Below are 18,542 nucleotides of genomic sequence, written 5' to 3'. Positions count from 1 at the left end.
TTAAAATGGAATTTTTTAAATTCTTTCGGAAAAGAATAAAAGTTTCTCTTCTGAATCTCTTTTAATTATCGTCAAATGACTTGATCGCAATGAACAAATGATAATAAATATTTAAATCGAATTGTGAAAAATTTTTTTACTACAATTTATATTGAAGAAAATTGGAATGAAAATCTTAAAATTAAAAAAATTATTTTATGAATAAGATTTCTGCCACATATTATTATGGAATTGAACTTTTTTATCATTATTACTGTAATACTGGATCAAATTTGAATGTTATTTTGTAGAATACTTTATGAAATGTAAATTTTTTTTAATAATATAGAGGTATTTTATAGGTGATATAATTATGCATTAAAAATTTTGCGTAAAGTAAGATTTGATTTTGAATGAAGATTTTGAAGTGCTTTACACTTGTTTAGTAAATAAAATGTCCGAATTATCAGCGATGATGATTCGGGGTTTTCGCAGCTTTGGTCTTGAAGAAAAAGGGCAAACTATTAAATTTCAAAAACCTTTAACTTTGATTGTTGGTTCAAACGGCAGTGGAAAGACGGTATATGTTATTATTGAAAGCTTTTGTAATTTTTATCGTTCGCATTTTGCAATTTTAGACTATTATTGAATGTTTGAAGTATGCAACAATTGGTATTTTACCACCAGGTGGAAGAGGAACAATTTTCATACACGATCCGAAAGTTTGCCAATTCAGAATTAACATGTATTGATTGATTTGTGTTATGATTTTGCTGTTCATAGATTGCTAATTTACCAGAAGTGAATGCCCAAGTGAAACTGAAGTTTACTGATACATTAGGCGCTACTGCTGTAGTATCTAAATCGATGACTTGCTATCAGAGAGTAAAGTTGAACAATAGATTTTCTTGTTGCTGCATTTTATGTTAAGAAGAAATTTTTTTAAGAAGAACAAAATGGAAAGTCGTAGCTTGGACGGAACTATTCAAAGAAAAATTAACGGACAGGTGAGAATATTTTGTCATTTTACTTTTAATTTTTACTGTTCATTATTTTTTATAAAATATTAAATTTAGACTACAAGCGTAAGCATGAGATGCATGGATATTGAAGCGGAGGTATGAGCGGTGTCAGTTTTACTGAGTTGACGAACAGTCGTTTAGATGGTGAATTTGCTTGGCGTTTCTAAACCAATTCTAGACAATGTAATTTTTTGCCATCAAGAAGAATCAAATTGGTTTGTCTGTTTGAATTTAATGTTGTGATTTATATTTCTTTATTACAATATTGCATTTTTATTTTACAATAATTGTTAAAAATTTAGGCCTCTTTCTGAACCAAAATTGCTGAAAATGAAGTTCGACGAAATTTTCAGCGCTGTGAAGTGCGTTATTAATTTTCATATTATATTTAATATTTACTTTTTAGCATTCTGAAAGTAGTTTAGAGAATGTTTCAAATCTAGAATTCTAGAATTTGTTTTTGTTATTTTGTTTTTTGATTAATTTGCAGACAACTAACTGACAAGTGCATAAAAGAGTGAACCTGAAGATCAAAGTAAATTTTTTCAGGTACACAAAATGCGTAGATGAAATCAGAAGGATCAACAAAGGAAATGTAATGAATCATCTTTGAATTATGTGTTAATTTATTTTATTTAGAAAAAATCCTTTTTAGAAAGTACAAATATTGGAATGCAAAACTGAATTAAAGCATTTGGAGCAAAACAAAACCAAAGCATCTGAAGTGATGGAAATTTTTAATTGCTTATTATTGAACGTTGTTTTATATCACGGTTGTTGTTGTTGTTGCAGGTTAAGCAAGCGCTTCAGTCAAACGAATTAAAATTGAAATCTATCAATGATGATTTGAACGTATTAAATGGTGAATTGGAAAAGATGAAAGTTTATCTGGAAAATGTGACGAAAGTTAGACAAGAAATTGTGGAATTAACCACTAAATTAGGTAGTCGTGTTGAAATTGTTCAAATTTATTTATGACATTGAAAAGAAATTTTTATTCAAAAAAATATGTATATATATTTCTTGTTCTTTTTCAAGATAATGTGAAAAGTCAGATGCAGATACACAAATCAACTGCCGATAGTCTTCGCAGAGGCATTGGTGAATTGTTTAAAGGTTCCGAATCAGAGCTCGATTATGAAATTGCTACTTTTGAAATGAAAATTCAAAAGGAAAAAGAATCATTGTCACAGGTGCTATTTGCTAATTTTATAAATATGCACTAAATATATTACGTTTGTTTTTTACAGCTACAACTCGAAATAGAGAACAATGATGAACAGTTGATTGACAGATGTAAGCAACGGGATGAAATAATTTCCCATGAAAACAAGCTCAAATTAGAAATTGAGGTATTAAAAATTTTGAAATTTTTATTTATTTTTTATTTTTTAAATTTTATTTCAGTATTGGAATGGAAAATTAACAGAATTTGATTCTCAAATTTCAGTCATGTGTTCCAAAGCGAATATTCCAAGTATAAAATTACATATTATTTTCCGTTTATTTTACGCCATGTTTCTTTTGCTGCTCTTCAGACACTTATGGTAACAATGTAGCTTTGCAAGATATTCGGAAATATTGTCAATCGCAGGCAGATTTTTTGAAAACCAAAGAAGTATGTAATAAAAATAATAATAGTAATTTTTTGTTTCATATCTTATTTTTATATTATTTTCAGGATGAATATAGTTGCCGTTTGAACGAATTAAAGCAAGAAATTTCAGATGTAGAAATTAAGAAAAAATCCGAAGAAAGAAACATGGGCGTTTTGAAAGAGCAGATAGAAAATTGCAAAAGTGAAATCAAGAAAATTGAGGAGCAGCTTCTTCAAAGCAAAACTGCTGTCGACGAGTTAATTTTTGTTATGAAATTATTTGTTTGCAATGTTGTTTGTTTGTTTGTTTGTTTGTTTTTGAATAATTCACTTATCCAGATTGGATGCACTTGCGGAAGAATTGAAATCAGTGAATGAACAGATTGAAGTGAAAAATCAGTTCATTTCCGCTTCGAGAATGAAAGATGAAATTGAAGAATTGACCCGTTTCAGCGAACGCAAGCATACTGAGGTTAAAAAATTGATTTAATTAAAATTTTACCAAAAAATTTCAATTTTCGAATTATAAATTGTCGTTTAATTATGTCAGATTAACGATTTGAATGACCAGTTGAAGAAAGTGAAACAGCACAGCGCGGCAGAAATGCAGTTGGACATGTGGAAAAGAGAGAAAGCGGCCAAATTGAAAGCAGTTGAAGAGCTGATGGTAAAGCACGAAAAATTTTTGAGCACGCATTTTAAGCATACACCGAACGAATTGCTTTGGTTAGTTTGTTGTTACTAAATTTTTTTTTCAAAAGTTATTCGTATATATAGATATATGTTGTTTAATTTTTAGTTCAGAAATGACAAAGTACGTTGAAAGCAAACATGTTGAATTGACGAAATTAAATGCAGAAATGGAAACGTTGAATTCAACAGCGCAAAATTGTACTGAACAGTTGAACTTGAATGACGAAATGATCAAAGAAAAAACTAACGATTTGGAAACTTACAATAAAAAAATAGCTGCTGTAATGAGGCAAAATGAATTTTATTATAATATTTTTTTGTAATTTTACTTTGACCAAGGCATGCGACGGAGATCCGAGCTCTTACAACAGTGTGCTTTTGAATGTGACAGAAAATATTGAAAAGCTTCAATTGGAAAAGGGAAATATTGGTGGAACGGGATTTTTGTATAAAAAATATGTAAAATATTTGAAAAAGAATCCATGTTGCCCGGTTTGTCATCGTGATTTTCCATCATCCGAAATTGTCGACTCTGTTATTGACGAAGTAATTGAAGATGTCTAATCTATCTGATTTTGCATTGCATTTTTCATTTTTTAAATTTACTAATTTTTCTAGTTGAACGAGACGATCACCAATTTGCCCAACAGAGAACAGTCTTTGATTTCCAGTCTTCGCAGTCAAGAGACTCGGCGGGATACGCTTGTTGGATTGAAGCCGCTTTTTGATATTGTGCAGAAATTGGAATTGCAAACGATCCCGGATTTGGAAAAGGAACGAAAATTGTTGATCGAAAAGAGTGAATCTGCTTCTCAACAACTGCGTCAGGTTTGCAAATAATAATAATAATAATAATAATAATAATAATCACGTTTAGCATATTCTTTTTCGTCTTCTTTTCAGTGTGAAGCGCGTTGTAAAATAGCAGATGAAGAATATCGTCAAGCGTCGGCGATATTGGTGGATGTTATTACTCTTGATTCGTTTTTGCAATACGAAAGATCGCTGTGTGAAAAGATTGCTCATCAAGAGGAATTTTTGAAAGCGTCTGGCATGACGATGTCGTCGGAAAATTTACAACAGAAGATCGAAGATGTGCAGGTAGAGATTAGGGGTGTGGGGTGGAGGAAAACGTGTGTTGATTGTAATTATGTTTGTTTTGCTTTTTTTTCTCTTTTTTTCAGAATATGCTGAGCGAAAATGAAGCCATGTTGCAGTTGAAACGCAAAGAACAATCCAAGCACAGGGATATGTTGCAGAATCTTCGAGACTGCGCGCATCACCTTACTGAGAAAAAGCAACGAGTGTTGAATCAGATGCAGCAAAGTGCCAGTTTGCGTGAATTGGAGTCCAGCAGACGAGCTGAACTGTCTCGTCTGGAGACGAACTTCACCAATGCCGAGAAGCAGGTGGAAATCTTGGGACGGCAGTTGAACGAACGCATTTTGGAGTTGGATAGTTTGCGGCAGAATTCGGCGGAAATTTTGGAACCGTTGAAGAGTGGGGTGGAAAATTTGACCGATTCGTTGCGTCAGTTGGACCACAGTGCTGACCACTTGAAGCAATACAACGCCGGCAAGTTCGAAAGTCAGCTTGAACAGCTGAAGCAGAAAAGAATGGAAAATGAGCAGATTATCCACAGCTTGGAGATGAGCAAAGCGGATACAGTGAACAAATTGCAGATTATGCAGAAGGACGTGGTTCGTGCTGAGATGCGGAGGCGGGATTTGCACGATTTGAAGAAGTTGCTCGGCGAAGAAGCAGCCCAGTGTCGACTGGCTGCCGAGGCGCACCATTTGCAGACGGAGCTCGATTCGAAAATGGTACCGTCCGGCGATACTGATTTCGACACTGTCAATGAGGAGTATTGTAAAAAGTTGAAAATTTCTCACGAATTGATTGGAAAAAAATCTGAATTGGAACTGACCATCGACCGACTTCGAGGCGAACTGGAGTCCAACATGTACAAAGATGCGGATGTGAAATGGCGTGACAAGATGATTGCTCATGTGACGTTGGAGCACGCTCAGAATGATTTGTACCATTACGCGAACGCTTTGGAACAGGCGATTATGCAATTTCACAAGATTAAAATGCAAGAGGTGAACGCAATTTTGAAAGATCTTTGGGAAGCTGTTTACCAAGGCTCGGATGTGGACTATATTGAAATCAAATCTGAAGAAGATCTCCAGGATAATTTTGGCAAACGGCGCAATTATAACTACAGGTTGTACATTGATGATGATGATGATTATTATTTTTTTTTTATTAAATTCATTTCTCAGGGTGGTGATGCATGTTGGAAAGGAAGTGTTGGACATGAGAGGACGTTGCAGTGCCGGTCAAAAGGTTCTGGCGTCGATAATTATTCGAATCGCTTTGGCAGAAGTGTTCTCGACGAATTGTGGCTTCATGACTCTCGATGAGCCGACCACGAATCTCGACAGCAAAAATAGCGCCAATTTAGCACGGGCGTTGGTCGATCTGCTTCGGGTGAGATCGTTGGAAAAACACTTCCAACTGATCTTGATCACTCACGATGATAGTTTTGTCGAACAAATTACACGATTTTGGCCTGTTGAAGTCTTTTACAGGGTGAAGAAAAACGACGCAGGATGCAGCAAGCTCTACGAAGAGACTGTAGACAAGTTGGATTAATCTTTTCAAATTCCATCTGTTTCTGGGGAACTTTATCTCAAAATGAGTGAAGCAAAAAGAAGCAATTCTTTTTTTTTATTTGTTTTATATATAACTAACATTAGATGGTTTGACTTTTGAAAAAAAATTATTTTTTTCATTTATTCAACAGTTCACTTAACGAAATAAATAGCAGAAATAATGTTCTTTAAAAAAGTTAACAATTTATGTTCAGTATTATTTTCTGTTTGTTTTCTACAACTACTTGCTATCTGTTGAAAAGCATTTTCTACATTTTATATTATATTTTGTTTCATAAAAATAAATTTCATTTCCACCGTTGTAATATCATGAAATGTATGTACAAAGTTCAGTGTAAACTTTGTGTGATGAAATAACATTTTTGAGATGAAATATTATTATTCGGATAAATTCTTTACATATTATAAATATATCATTTGCGAGACATTGAAACAACCAGAAATTGCTGCGTAAACTGTGTACAGTCGTTGATTTTATAATCAAAAACACATTTAGAAGGATCTGCAATTGCACTTTTTATTGTTTGCCAAAAAAGGCACTTACGTTGAAAGTAAGTTGAATTTAATGAAACTTTAAATTGTAAAATTTAAAGTTAACAACACTTTCTGATGGTAAGCATTTTAATCTTGAACTACATTCAACGTTCAAAATGATGAAAAGAGCAAGTTCATCAATGCAAAGTGTTTCTCAGGCGAATTGAATTGTTGCTCTTACTAAATATAGCTGGCATACAGCCAAGAAAATAATTAGAATTGAAAAAAATTGAAATAAGAAAAATTGAAGTCAAATGTTATTATGTAAATGTTTCAAATTCGCAAATTGACTGAAACAAGCCGATGCTATTCGTGCATGTAGATATTTCCAAAATTAATATTTCAGATAAAACGTAACGTTAGTTTCGAGAGCGTCGGTGGTTCAGTGGTAGAATGCTCGCCTGCCACGCGGGCGACCCGGGTTCGATTCCCGGCCGACGCAAATGCTTTTCCATGTGCTTTTTATTGAGAAATAATATTCAAATTTTATTATTGCCAAAATTAAAGCACTTTTGAATGAACTGTACAAAATCTTTTGTAAATATTAACTATGAGACATTCATTTATTGAACAGTATTTAAGATATTATTCATTTGAAATTACATGTTGCAATCTTAATTAAATAATCAAGTAAATCATTTTACATAGCTGTTATTACATGAACAAATTTGTATTTTGTATAAATATGTGCAATTTTGTATTTTAATAGTTGATTCTTTTGTTTTTTTTCAAGATTCACTGCATAAAACGCTTCGTTTGCAGTAGCAATGTAGCGTTATTATTGTTCGAATAAGTTTAGTTGTCTAATAACCCTGTCAACGGTTGTGTTTCGTTACATTTTGTTTCCTAAATTTAAACTATACTATACTAAATTTTAATTCTTTCATTCTATTTTCAGTGTTTTCTTTGAATTTTTTATTTTCAATAAAACAGTAATTTTACAAAAATTGAACATAACATGAAAATGTTTAATGTTTTGCAGATAGTATCTGACCAGTCATCTTTTGCAGCATTTCTTCGCCCATTTGCATATCAGTTTCAATAAGTAGACCGTTTTGAACAGTCCGGAGATTTGGATTGTGCAACTGAAAGCCGCCTAAATTTGGCAGTTTGAATCCACGTCGAAGCAGGTCGTTCAGTGATTGTTGCAATATTAGCTTCGTGAAGCCGGTGAGAATTGAGAACCGGGTCTCGTCGAAAGCCATTTTGTGTTTCAGAACTTGCGTGTCCAAATCTTCAATGACAGCTTCGCCGAATATTTGGCCATTTTTCATACGCAAGCTAACGTCGACAGAAAGATCAACCAGAACAACAAGCAGACGGTACATTTTCCTCTTCGACGTCGCGTAAAGGGTCAATATCCCGTCGGTCAGCAGATGGACACCGTTTGAATCAATCAGCACACCCGGCGCGTTGTTCGGCTGGTAGGTAAGCCAGGCTTGGTGTTTCGGGTATTTGGTCTTGAATTCGGGTACAACGGCGCCTAAGCAAAATTCCGCATCGCAGGGTACTTTGAGCAAGTCTTTGAAACCGTCGACTTTGTTCGGATCGAAGCCCAAATAGACCAAATTATCTCTGAACATTAGAAACAGCAACGAATTTAGCACATAATCCGAAATGAAGATGTTCAGCATGCGTTCACTGTTGTAAGAGGACAAGTTCATCGGTTTGGCTTGCAATGCTGAAACGCCGCCAGTCTTCCAGCAAACCGCTCCAGAGTGAAACGTGTCGATGTAGCTGGATTTGATGTTCGGCTTTGCAATTAAGCTCATGTTTAGCATCAAATTGGAAAGCACCTTTTCCCGTTGAGCTTGGTCCATTTTCATACCTGGAAAATTGAACAACGCACCAAGGGCTGAACCCAAATCGTCACTGGTGCTGTTGATATTCATCAGCGGATATTGCACTGGCAGAGTGTTGAAATAGGCGTTCAATTGTTTGTCTACCAAAGTTTTCACTTGTGAGCAAATCAACGAGCTTATACCGCCGTTGATGTGGTTGATTATTTGTTTTCTGAACAACGGTATGAATGGACCGTATTTTCCCGCGTTGTGGATCCGGAAATCCGTGAATCCGATACTAGCTTTGCATTCGGGTACGGAAAGTTTCAACGTGGCGTTAGGATTGTCGTTGTCCAACATCATCGCCAGATCGACTGACAAATTCTTGGCCCACAAATCCAACGGCGAATGGAGTTGTATCAGTCTAGAGCTGACACTCAGATTGCTGGCAATATCCGCGTCCAAGCCAGCCAAAATTACCCTGATGCGCGGCACGGGTTCCTCTTCAAGTCGGCAGTCGAACCGATCCTGTGCCTTGAAACGCTTCAACTTCATGCTCGAGATGTTCACATGACCGTGCAAGAACGGCTGCACAATGTCGCCGAAGCTCATCTGAGGTATTTGCTTTTTCAGAGCGTTCGATATTAGCGGCTGGAAAGTGGAGATCATTTTCGATGTGGTACGTACAACAACGCCCGGCTGGTCAGCTTGCATACCGTTGGCGATCTCTTTGCGCAAACCCCGCACCAGTAAGCCGCTAATTTGCGCACAAAGTCCAGCTAACAGGAAAGCGTTGAACAAGAAAAGTTCCACTCGCAACTTTGGCATCTTTTTTTGTTCTTTTCAAAAATTACCGAACAAACACCAGACACTCTGCTGTCCTGCTTTTACTTCAAATAGGCTCCTCATTTCAACAAGCCGCCTATATAGTGAGACAAAAATATCGAGCGCTGACCCGCAAACACAATTCTACGCTCCAATGCATGCAAGCATTGTGCACACCGCTGCTGCTTATGTTGTTTCCATTTTGGACTTCTTGTTTCAGTAAGTGACCATATAGAATTATTCAAATTAATCATGTCGATTACCAGACTAATAATGAGCAATTTTTCATATTGTTCAATATAATATAAACAACCAATGACATGTTTAATAAATTTAGTCTCATTTGAATGCACTGCTACTTCATCTGTGCAGCAAGTTGTAGAAGACCGAAGATTGAAAACATTCCTTTAAATTACTATTACATTTGCCTGGTTACCCAAAAATATTCAGTTGTTTTTCAAATCATCTATGTCAAAATGAACATTCGAATAACTGACAATAAAACTACGCATCCTTCACCTTTAGATTTTTAAATATTTCAATCAACAGTACCGTTCTTAAAAAACTGGTATCTGTTTTTTATTGAAACACAAAACATCTAAACTGTCTATTTTATTTTTTTAAATATTATCTGTATAAACTATTCATTTAATGCATACATTTTCTGACATTTACTTGAAGCATTTTCAAAACGAACAAGGGTTTTATTTTACTTGAAAATTCTTCATAAATTATTTAATAACCCATTATACTTGTGTTTATTTGAAATTTATCCATACACTTTATAATGTTTATTCTATTCAAAAATTTTTATCTAAAATATGTTTCCAATCACAATTCACACAAATCAGTTTTTAGGAATTATTTTACTGTACTCAACGTAAGAATAAAATGGATAAGTTTAAAACGGATGGTGCATTTTAATACGATTATGTAATACTGTTATATGAAATTTATTTAAAAATTATTTTAATATTGTTACACCTAATTAATTTTTATATTCAGTGTTTTTAATTAATTACTTTCGCGCACTATGTGATAGCAAGTTGTTAAATGATCCTTTGTTCTAATATACTGTAGTTTTACGGTAGAGGGTGGTTGAGAAATAAATTCTTACATTCCTGTTCAATTTCTGAAAGAGTTACTTCTTTTTTATAACGCTGCAACTTTTTGAATAAGGTTTTCATTATTTATTGTTTTTTATGTTTTTTTAGCTCCTTCCGGGAACAGTGCTCTGGGTAGTATGTTTTTGTTTGCATTTTTTTGTTTCTCTTGAGTTGAATTAAAGTAATGCTTACTTTTTTTGATTTCATATAATAATATAGATGAAATCAAATGATATATTTTATTTTATCAATAATTTTTCAGTTGTATTATACGCCACATACTTTCAGTTTGACATCAAAGTTGCTGTGAAATACATCTGAATTATCACTTCTTATTATTTATTTTATCACTGTTTTTAGCAATTTTGTGAGTTTTTTTTGAAAGATCTTCCAAAAAATATTTTTATCTTATTCTATATGAGATACATTAGTTGTAAAGGTATAATGCAGAACTGTTTGATTCTAGGTTTTGTGGAAAAAATATAAATATTCGTAGTGCTACGTTTGAAGATGTTTCAAAATTCAAATAAACCCCAGTACAGAGATTCTAGATTCAAGGTGATTATATATACATATATATATAGTTTATGTTAATTTTAAATAATACTGTTGAAGGGTACGGATGAACAGTGGCAGAAACTGTTGAAATCTAGTAGTACGATTTACGTTGGAAACTTGTCGTTTTGCTCAACAGAAGATCAAATTTATGCTCTGTTTTCTCGAGCAGGGGATATCAGAAGAGTAATTATGGGATTGGATCGAGAGAAAAGAACTCCTTGTGGATTTTGTTTTGTCGAGTAATTTTTTATTATACTCATTCTTATAATGAACTGCTTGATATAAAGCTTTTGGTATGCATAAGTTTATTTCTGAAAAGTTTATTTTTAAATTACCAGAATTCTAAATAAGTGAATTTGCTATTTTGAAGTGAATTTTATTTAATTATTTTTTTAAAATTTATCTACATCCCATTTTGAAACCATTTTACGTTAATAGCGGCTAACTGTATTCAGGTACTATGTTCGCGAAGATGCAGAAAATGCAATGAATTATTTGAATGGTGCTCGTCTAGATGATCGTGTTATTCGAACTGACTGGGATCCTGGTTTTACAGAAGGTCGTCAGTATGGGCGAGGAAAAAGTGGTGGACAGGTGAATGAACAGCTTTTTATCATAAATTGAATTTAAATTTTATGTTAGCTCCTGCCTTTTAGGTTCGAGATGAATTTCGTACAGATTACGATCCAGATCGTGGTGGTTGGGGAAAGTTCGCTTTGAAACATAAGTAAAATATATTTTACCATTGGCGTAGTGTCGCTTATGACTAATCGTGGAATTGAAAAGCCTGCATTTTGATAAGCATTTGCTATGAGAATATGTTTTTTATAGGTTGTGAAAATCACTGCGTCACTGGTGAGAGCAATATGCTGAACAGTTTATGTATGTTAAGTTTATAAAATTTATATTTTTGTTTGCTGTTTGTTGCAAAAACGCTTGTTGTAGATTACGTGCTTAATACTTTTGTCGTTTATTTTCTTTTGAAGTAAACATTACTGAATATTTTTGAAAAAAACTTACTGAATTATTGAATGTGTTCCATGAATCGGTTTTTGAAAGTAAGAGCTGAATAAAATAAGTTTTTAACATCAGTATTATGAGTATGTATGCTGTGATGTATGAAATTTTATTTTTCATAGGAGAGCATTTTGACACTAAACAGATAATTTTAAATGAACATGATAAATTAGTGAAGTATGGAAAATAAGCCCTGGAAAGAAATTGAATTGTTCCATTCGTCATAATAATCAAGTTATGTTAATTGCTGCTTTACTTTTTCCAGTTACTGAAATTCTCAAATTGTGATACTGTTCGATTAGAATATTAATTATTTGTCTGCAAAAGCATCAACAAAATTTCTTTCAATATAGCAACTGTTCAAAAGCATTTATGGGTAACAAAAAATTTCACAGACCGAATACCATCACCACAGTCTTGAATGATAATTGTTTGAATCACAGTCATCATTACTTTTACAGTTCAGTATACAGTTACAGTTCACAGTTAACTAACTGTCATTTTACTACAAAACAGAAATACGTGACTTTCATTTCAATGATCATCACAATGAATATTATCAGATTTTGAAGTCGTGTACCTTCGCCGAAAAGCATGTATTAAATTGCTGTTGACGTTTTAATTGAGCAATCTTTTCAAGCCAATTAAGTAAAATTGAAAAAAATTATTTCCTCAACTACCAAGTTGTATTGCGTTTTGTTTGTCACTTCGCATTCAGAGTACATGATTTTTTGGTCAAAGCAATATATTTTAAATTTGTTATGGAGAATGTACAAATTTTTATGGCTTAAAAATATACACTCTCAGTGTTAGACTGGTTTGCTGTTCAGTGTTTAGTGAGAAATCTTTACATCACTCACTAATTTATAGCATATTTGTGAATTTACAGCGTATTTCAACATCTGTTCATGTAGATATGAAATTATAGACAAATAGTAGCTGTCATTTCAAATGTATTAATAATGGTTAAAAAAATAAAATGAAGAAGAAATACAATTTCAAAAGTATGTACAGTAATACTGTCAGGAACGTTAATGGAAGTTAAAATAAATAGCAGTGTCACTTTGATAACGAATTAGGAATAAAAGTTTAGATACTGTTTTATAAATTTCCACTTTTTACGTTTTTAAATAATATTTTATCAATGATAACAATAATTTTCACATAGTTTATACAAGTAAAATTCTGAGTTTTTACTAAATATTTCTGACTGCATATATAAGACAAACATTCTGGTGCCCTTGAAAATAAATCTGCTAATTTATTTTTAACTAATTAAAAAATCAATTTCATCAGACCGTTCACTAATTGGTGATATTTGATTTGCCAGATCTGGTAAACTGTTGTTGACCTACTTCTGCGTCTGCAATAAAGTGGAATAAAATTGAACCTGACCATCTTTATTTTAGACGAAAATTTTAAATTCGAAATGAAAAATAAATAAATAACTGGTCCACTTGGAAAGATTTTTTCACTATAAAGTGATTCAAGTTTTTGTTAAATGTAAAAATTGATTCATTTATAAACTACACAATTATTATTTTTATCTGGAAAAAATTTTTGTACTACAGATGGTTTTTAAGATTCTTTTAATTTAGGCATATTTATTGGATTTAATTCCTAAAATAATTTATAATCTTTAAAAAGTATTAAAATTTAATGAAACCAAACAGCAAACAAAGAGTTTAAGTATTATTATTTGTGACGTGAATGAAATGTCAGATTCAAAATAATGAAAATTAGGTTCAATTATATGACGCCAACAACCGCTGCATTCAGAACGGCTTTAGGTTTGCTTGTGAGGACACTCAGATTTGAAAAGATACAAAAGTGCGCGGGATTTGTGAAATGAGCAAGCGGGTCATTTATACTTCACCGACTAAGCCTAGTGAAATTCTCCAGGCGGACAAGGAGAATATTGACCCGAATATGAATCGACGTCTTCCACGAAAAAAGCACAGCAAAAGTCGACTTGCTCTTTTGAACGTTAAGAATACTACTCGAGTGCTGCCAGTTCGCCGGTCGTTGCGCTTTGCAAATGAAGCGGCTGAAGTGCCACCAGAGCAGTCAGAGAATAACGATAAGAAGGAGTCTAAATCTCGTGTATGTTAATTTTTTTATTTCAATTACCAAATTTGTTATTTGATCATTTTTGTAGAAATGTCGTCTGGTAAAAAGCCAACCGCTTTCTGATCAAAGCATGAAATCCGAATGATGTGATTGTGGCACTTATTTACTTATTTCAAAGTTTCACTTTGCCATCCACTTTTAAAACTCATCTTTTATGAAATTGTTTTATCAGCATTTCATTTGATATTTATTATTATACACTTTTTAATGTTTTGTGTTTGCCGCATTTTTTTCATGCGGCTTATTTTTCCTATTTAATCTCATTTCATATATAATATACAAATGTCATTTATATTTTACTCGATACAATGGCCCAGTAAACATTGAAAATAAATTTTTTGAATTGTTAATGTTCTAGTATACTTTTTACGTGTCTATCATTTGTACTTACGGTAATACGAGCGAGAAAATTATTTTTCAAATATATTTGTTTGATCAGCAATTGTGCTATGGAAACATCGAGCTCTTTTAATGCCGACTACAATAATTCTGCTTTGTTTCGAGGCGACACTGATTTTACACGGGCAATCCATAGTATGATTAAGGCAGTGATGTTTCGTGATGTAAGTCAACTGTTGCTGTGTTTATAAATTAATCTGCTTGTAAAATAATGTACAATTTACTTGAATGGTGTAAGACTGGGACAGTTTTCTTCACTGAAAATGGAATGAAAATCACAGTTGAAGATTATCAGTATGTTCAAGCGAATGTATTTGTGCAACGGGCGATGTTCAACGATTACGTTTTGGTTGGAAGCGGTATCGACTTTCGAATCAAGTTGCCGATGCTTTGTGTAAATCGTTTTCACATATCTTTTTGGTTTTTCAAATTTAAGCAGCCTTTTAAGGAATGTTTGAATTTTCTTGGCTCTTCAACTAGTGGCAACGGTCCACGATTGGAACTTTCCTACATGCGAGATGGTGCACCTCTGCGACTCATGTAAATGTTTTTTTATCTACATTTATATTTTACTAATTTCAAGTTGACTGCCGATTTAGACTAGAAGAATGTGGTGTCGTTACTGACTGCAGAATTAAAACGTTAAGACCAGAAGATTATGTTGAATTTGATTTTTCAACTGATAAAATAACTTGTAAAGTAATCATGAAGGTATTCAATTTGTCATCATTTCAGACATTTCTTTGTAATATGCGTTTGCAATTCAGCCTGATTTTCTCCGAGATGCGTTTCTTGACGTAGACAGTAGTTCTGAGTATTTGGAATTGAAAATCGATGCGGGTAAAGGATTCACCATTGCAGCCACTGGTCCAACCGGAGATGTGAAAGTACAACTAGAGAACTTTTTCTTGGTTTAATTTAATTCTTGATTTTTTAATTTTTAGACAGAATTTCCACGCAATTCAGATGTCATAGAAGTATTTTCTTGCAGTGAATCACAACATCGAAAGTAATTTCACAACTAATTGAAATAACGTTTTCTTTTACAGTAAGGTTGTGAAAAGTAGGTGTACAATTTTTGTCTTGTTGCAGATTTCGCATGAGTTTACTGAAGCCGGCAGTGAAAGCATTGCAGTTGGCTAACAAAGTTTCAATTCGATTAGATAACAAAGGGTTTTTATCTATCCAATACATGATCGATTTTAATGGCGAGACTAGTTTTATAGAGTTTTTTGTAAGAAAATTGGAGCAATTATAAAATACTTTTTGTTTGCAATAATTCAATAATTAATTACTTTATTTATTTAATAATTAACGAAAAACTTTTTAAACAAACTGAAATATTTTTGCATTTTAGTGTGCTCCTGAGGAATGTTCACCCAGTGAAGAATCATCATCACAAGAATGAGCATTAATCACATGAGCTTCATGAAGAGTGAAACGAAAAATTTTTTTCATTTGAATTTGTAATTGTGTTTTGCTACTTATTATTTAAAATAAAATATTACTTTGACATTTGTATTTATTTGAGTAAGTTAATTTAATTTCAGCTTTTTTAAATCGTGACATTTGAACATTATTGCGATTTATTCATTGTATCACAACACACATTGTACTGAATTATTAATTTGCAATAGAACACTATCAGCAGTGAAAGAATTATTATTTTATAATGATAATTTGAGCTTTTTGGAACGACAAAAGTTGTTATTGTTTCACTGTGATCAATCATTGTTGCATAAGATGTGCATTTGAGAACAGAATGTTGAACAGAGATTTACACGATGCTACAAGACATTTGCTTTAATGATCAACTAATGCAAAATTTGTTAGCTTAAAAGCAATGCAATATTCAGCTTACACATTATAAAAAAATAAAAAAAAACAAATTTGGAACGCAATATTTCTATGCGATGGGACAGACTGTTGCTGTATTGCGTAACCTTGTTCTTTGCTCTGAATACGTCACAAGAAACTGACACCGCCAGTGACTTCCCAATAGCTTCTATATTTTGTGGCCAATTTCTGTTCTGAATATTTATTACTGAAATATACGACTGCCGAAAATATACAGAAGAAAAGATTGAAAATTGAGAAATGAAGTTTTCATTGCTTCATTATTTCATTATTATTATTACTATATATGATTACAAAAATAATGCTGTTTTGGCAGTTAAAAATGATGAGCAGAAGAATCCAGGAATTGTGATGCGCATCAATCGTCTTGGAATTGATTACGTTAAACGACAAGCTTTAGATATATTTCGCAGTCAGATGGCACTGATCGACTGGAATGCAGCTTTAAAAAGCATGATGTTGGTGAAATTGCCATTAATCGACGCTCGACTGATTCACCTCAGTCCTGCCAGTAAGTTTGATTTTTCAGTCCTCTCTCCTTCTTCATTACGCCTAGCAGTCACTAATATGGACATGGCTGTACAGTTGAGTGAACGATGGAATTTGCTCAGCTTTTTAACGCCGAACGATCAGGGGGCATCAGTGGTTTGTTATGTAAAATCATTGCAAGTACTGTTGGACGTTGAACTGTACAGGGCACGAAATGGAAAAGGAATTCAGCTGAAGACCGGAAATTGCGTCGCTACATCTGAATCTTTCCGCGTCAACGCAGTCCATGCCTATTCCTTTGAGAAGCTTGTGAACAGCATTGGCAGTGCATTCAACAAACTTATTCAGGACACCGTTCAACGCAGAATATGCACCCAGGTGAAGCATCTGATCGACGGACCGTTCAACGAACAACTGATGAACATGGCTAACAAGGTTAATTTAATAATACCTGAAATGAATGTTCAATCTAATGGATCACTTTGGAATTCGAAACGTTCACTGATTGAAGGTATGATGTTAGACTACGGCTTGGTTCGAGAGCCGTATTTGCACCAAAATGCAATCATCACTATGCACAGTGGTGAAATCTCTTGGCAAGGGAGCGGTGGAACTCCGTTTTCACCCAATCAGATCATCACTTCACTCGAAATGAACGACCGTATGTTGAATGTGTTCATTTCAGAGTATGTCATAAATTCTTTGTTGTATGCGCTGTGGAAAAAAGGTGCCTTTGACGCCACTGTAAACAAAAATACGGTTCCACATTTGAGTCAACTGATGTCGTCGAACTGCTATCTCGGCATGTGTTTGGGAGATGTTGTGTCTTCGGCAGGTGTTCCAGATGTGAGTGAAGATGAAGAATTTGAAATTTTCATTACTGCCGAAAAGCCGCCTGAAATGCTTTTTCAAGATGGATTAGCAAAATTTATATCTTACAACAAAGCAACATTGCACTCCAACAAGCATGGTCCTCTGTTTCATTTCACAGGAACTACTGTAGGCTATATGCGCCTTCAAGTTTTGGATGGAAGTTCAATATTTGGAAAGCTAAACATTACTAAAGTACAAATCTCAAATCATCCGAACAGTATTTACAAACTTGGAAACATGGAGTTGGATTTTGTTAGTTCCATTACGCAGACTGTTTTGCAGCAGTTAAGTGACGAAGTTTCCTCGAATGGTCTCAATTTGCCTAAACAAAATGGCTTGTCGTTGGGCCGAGCTCAGATAAACGTGGTAGGCAATTCTCTGAAAGTGGATCTGGACTTTCAATTCGACCAACATATCCTCGAAGAATTCGGTATTAAATTGCCTGAAATTCGCACCGCTGATGTGTTTTAATATGTTGTTTTGATTTTAAATTCTCCAAACGGGATCTTTTACCAAAGATAAAGTATTCGTTTTAGTTGCGTTCAACTCTGCAAATTTAATTGAGTTTAAACTCTTGTAATCAGTTAGTTATTGTTCTATAAAAACTTTTTGCATCGACTTGATGTGCAGTTCAGAAACATCTTTTTTGTTGTCTCTTTTACAATGATGATCTTTGCATATTCTGTTTAGTCTTTTTCATTGTGTATAACTGATTTTTGACAACTGTCTTTTGTCAATTGCCTAACTTTTTCAAAGTTTAAAATTTTTAATTTAAAAAATAAAAGTTGTTCGAAGAAAATATTAAATTGCGAATTAACTTCAACTACACATCATTCATTATAAGGTAGTTGTGATACTGTTGCACAATATATTAAATAAACTGGAATGCTTATGTATATATTAGTTGTTTCATGCATCAGTTTTGAATTCAAACTAATTAATAATTTCTTGCACATTTGAAATAATAATGATCCGTTTTGCATTTGCATTGTATGCTAAAAGCA

At 33.4% G+C, this 18,542-nt stretch overlaps 4 protein-coding genes across 4 annotated transcripts; all 4 read left to right on the top strand.

The window, feature by feature from the left end:
* Positions 1-451: 451 nt before the first annotated feature.
* Positions 452-5,949, top strand: Tsp_00253 (DNA repair protein RAD50). Its single transcript, XM_003375992.1, has 12 exons — positions 452-559; positions 927-986; positions 1,794-1,944; positions 2,040-2,194; positions 2,252-2,297; positions 2,729-2,880; positions 3,149-3,324; positions 3,398-3,572; positions 3,910-4,119; positions 4,195-4,392; positions 4,476-5,518; positions 5,577-5,949. Exons 1-12 carry the CDS (start codon positions 452-454, stop codon positions 5,947-5,949), a joined length of 2,847 nt encoding a protein of 948 aa, XP_003376040.1.
* Positions 5,950-10,213: 4,264 nt separating this feature from the next.
* Tsp_00254 (nuclear cap-binding protein subunit 2) lies at positions 10,214-11,685 on the top strand. The gene is made up of 6 exons (XM_003375991.1): positions 10,214-10,288; positions 10,682-10,773; positions 10,831-11,012; positions 11,229-11,367; positions 11,430-11,500; positions 11,605-11,685. Exons 2-6 carry the CDS (start codon positions 10,726-10,728, stop codon positions 11,609-11,611), a joined length of 447 nt encoding a protein of 148 aa, XP_003376039.1. The 5' UTR covers positions 10,214-10,288; positions 10,682-10,725; the 3' UTR covers positions 11,612-11,685.
* Positions 11,686-13,638: 1,953 nt separating this feature from the next.
* On the top strand, positions 13,639-14,005 carry Tsp_00255 (putative nucleolar protein 5A). The gene is made up of 2 exons (XM_003375990.1): positions 13,639-13,893; positions 13,949-14,005. Exons 1-2 carry the CDS (start codon positions 13,639-13,641, stop codon positions 14,003-14,005), a joined length of 312 nt encoding a protein of 103 aa, XP_003376038.1.
* Positions 14,006-14,530: 525 nt separating this feature from the next.
* Positions 14,531-18,009, top strand: Tsp_00256 (LBP / BPI / CETP family domain protein). The gene is made up of 6 exons (XM_003375989.1): positions 14,531-14,859; positions 14,919-15,030; positions 15,087-15,206; positions 15,264-15,328; positions 15,369-15,382; positions 16,706-18,009. The coding sequence occupies exons 1-6, from the start codon at positions 14,531-14,533 to the stop codon at positions 18,007-18,009; spliced, it is 1,944 nt and encodes a 647-aa protein (XP_003376037.1).
* The last annotated feature ends 533 nt before the right edge of the window (positions 18,010-18,542 follow it).

This window comes from Trichinella spiralis (genome assembly GCF_000181795.1).
Source record: "Trichinella spiralis strain ISS 195 chromosome Unknown Scfld4, whole genome shotgun sequence".
Classification (NCBI taxonomy): Eukaryota; Metazoa; Nematoda; class Enoplea; order Trichinellida; family Trichinellidae; genus Trichinella; species Trichinella spiralis.
Note: the sequence above shows the minus strand (reverse complement) of the source record. Positions and strands in the feature narration are given on the sequence as shown.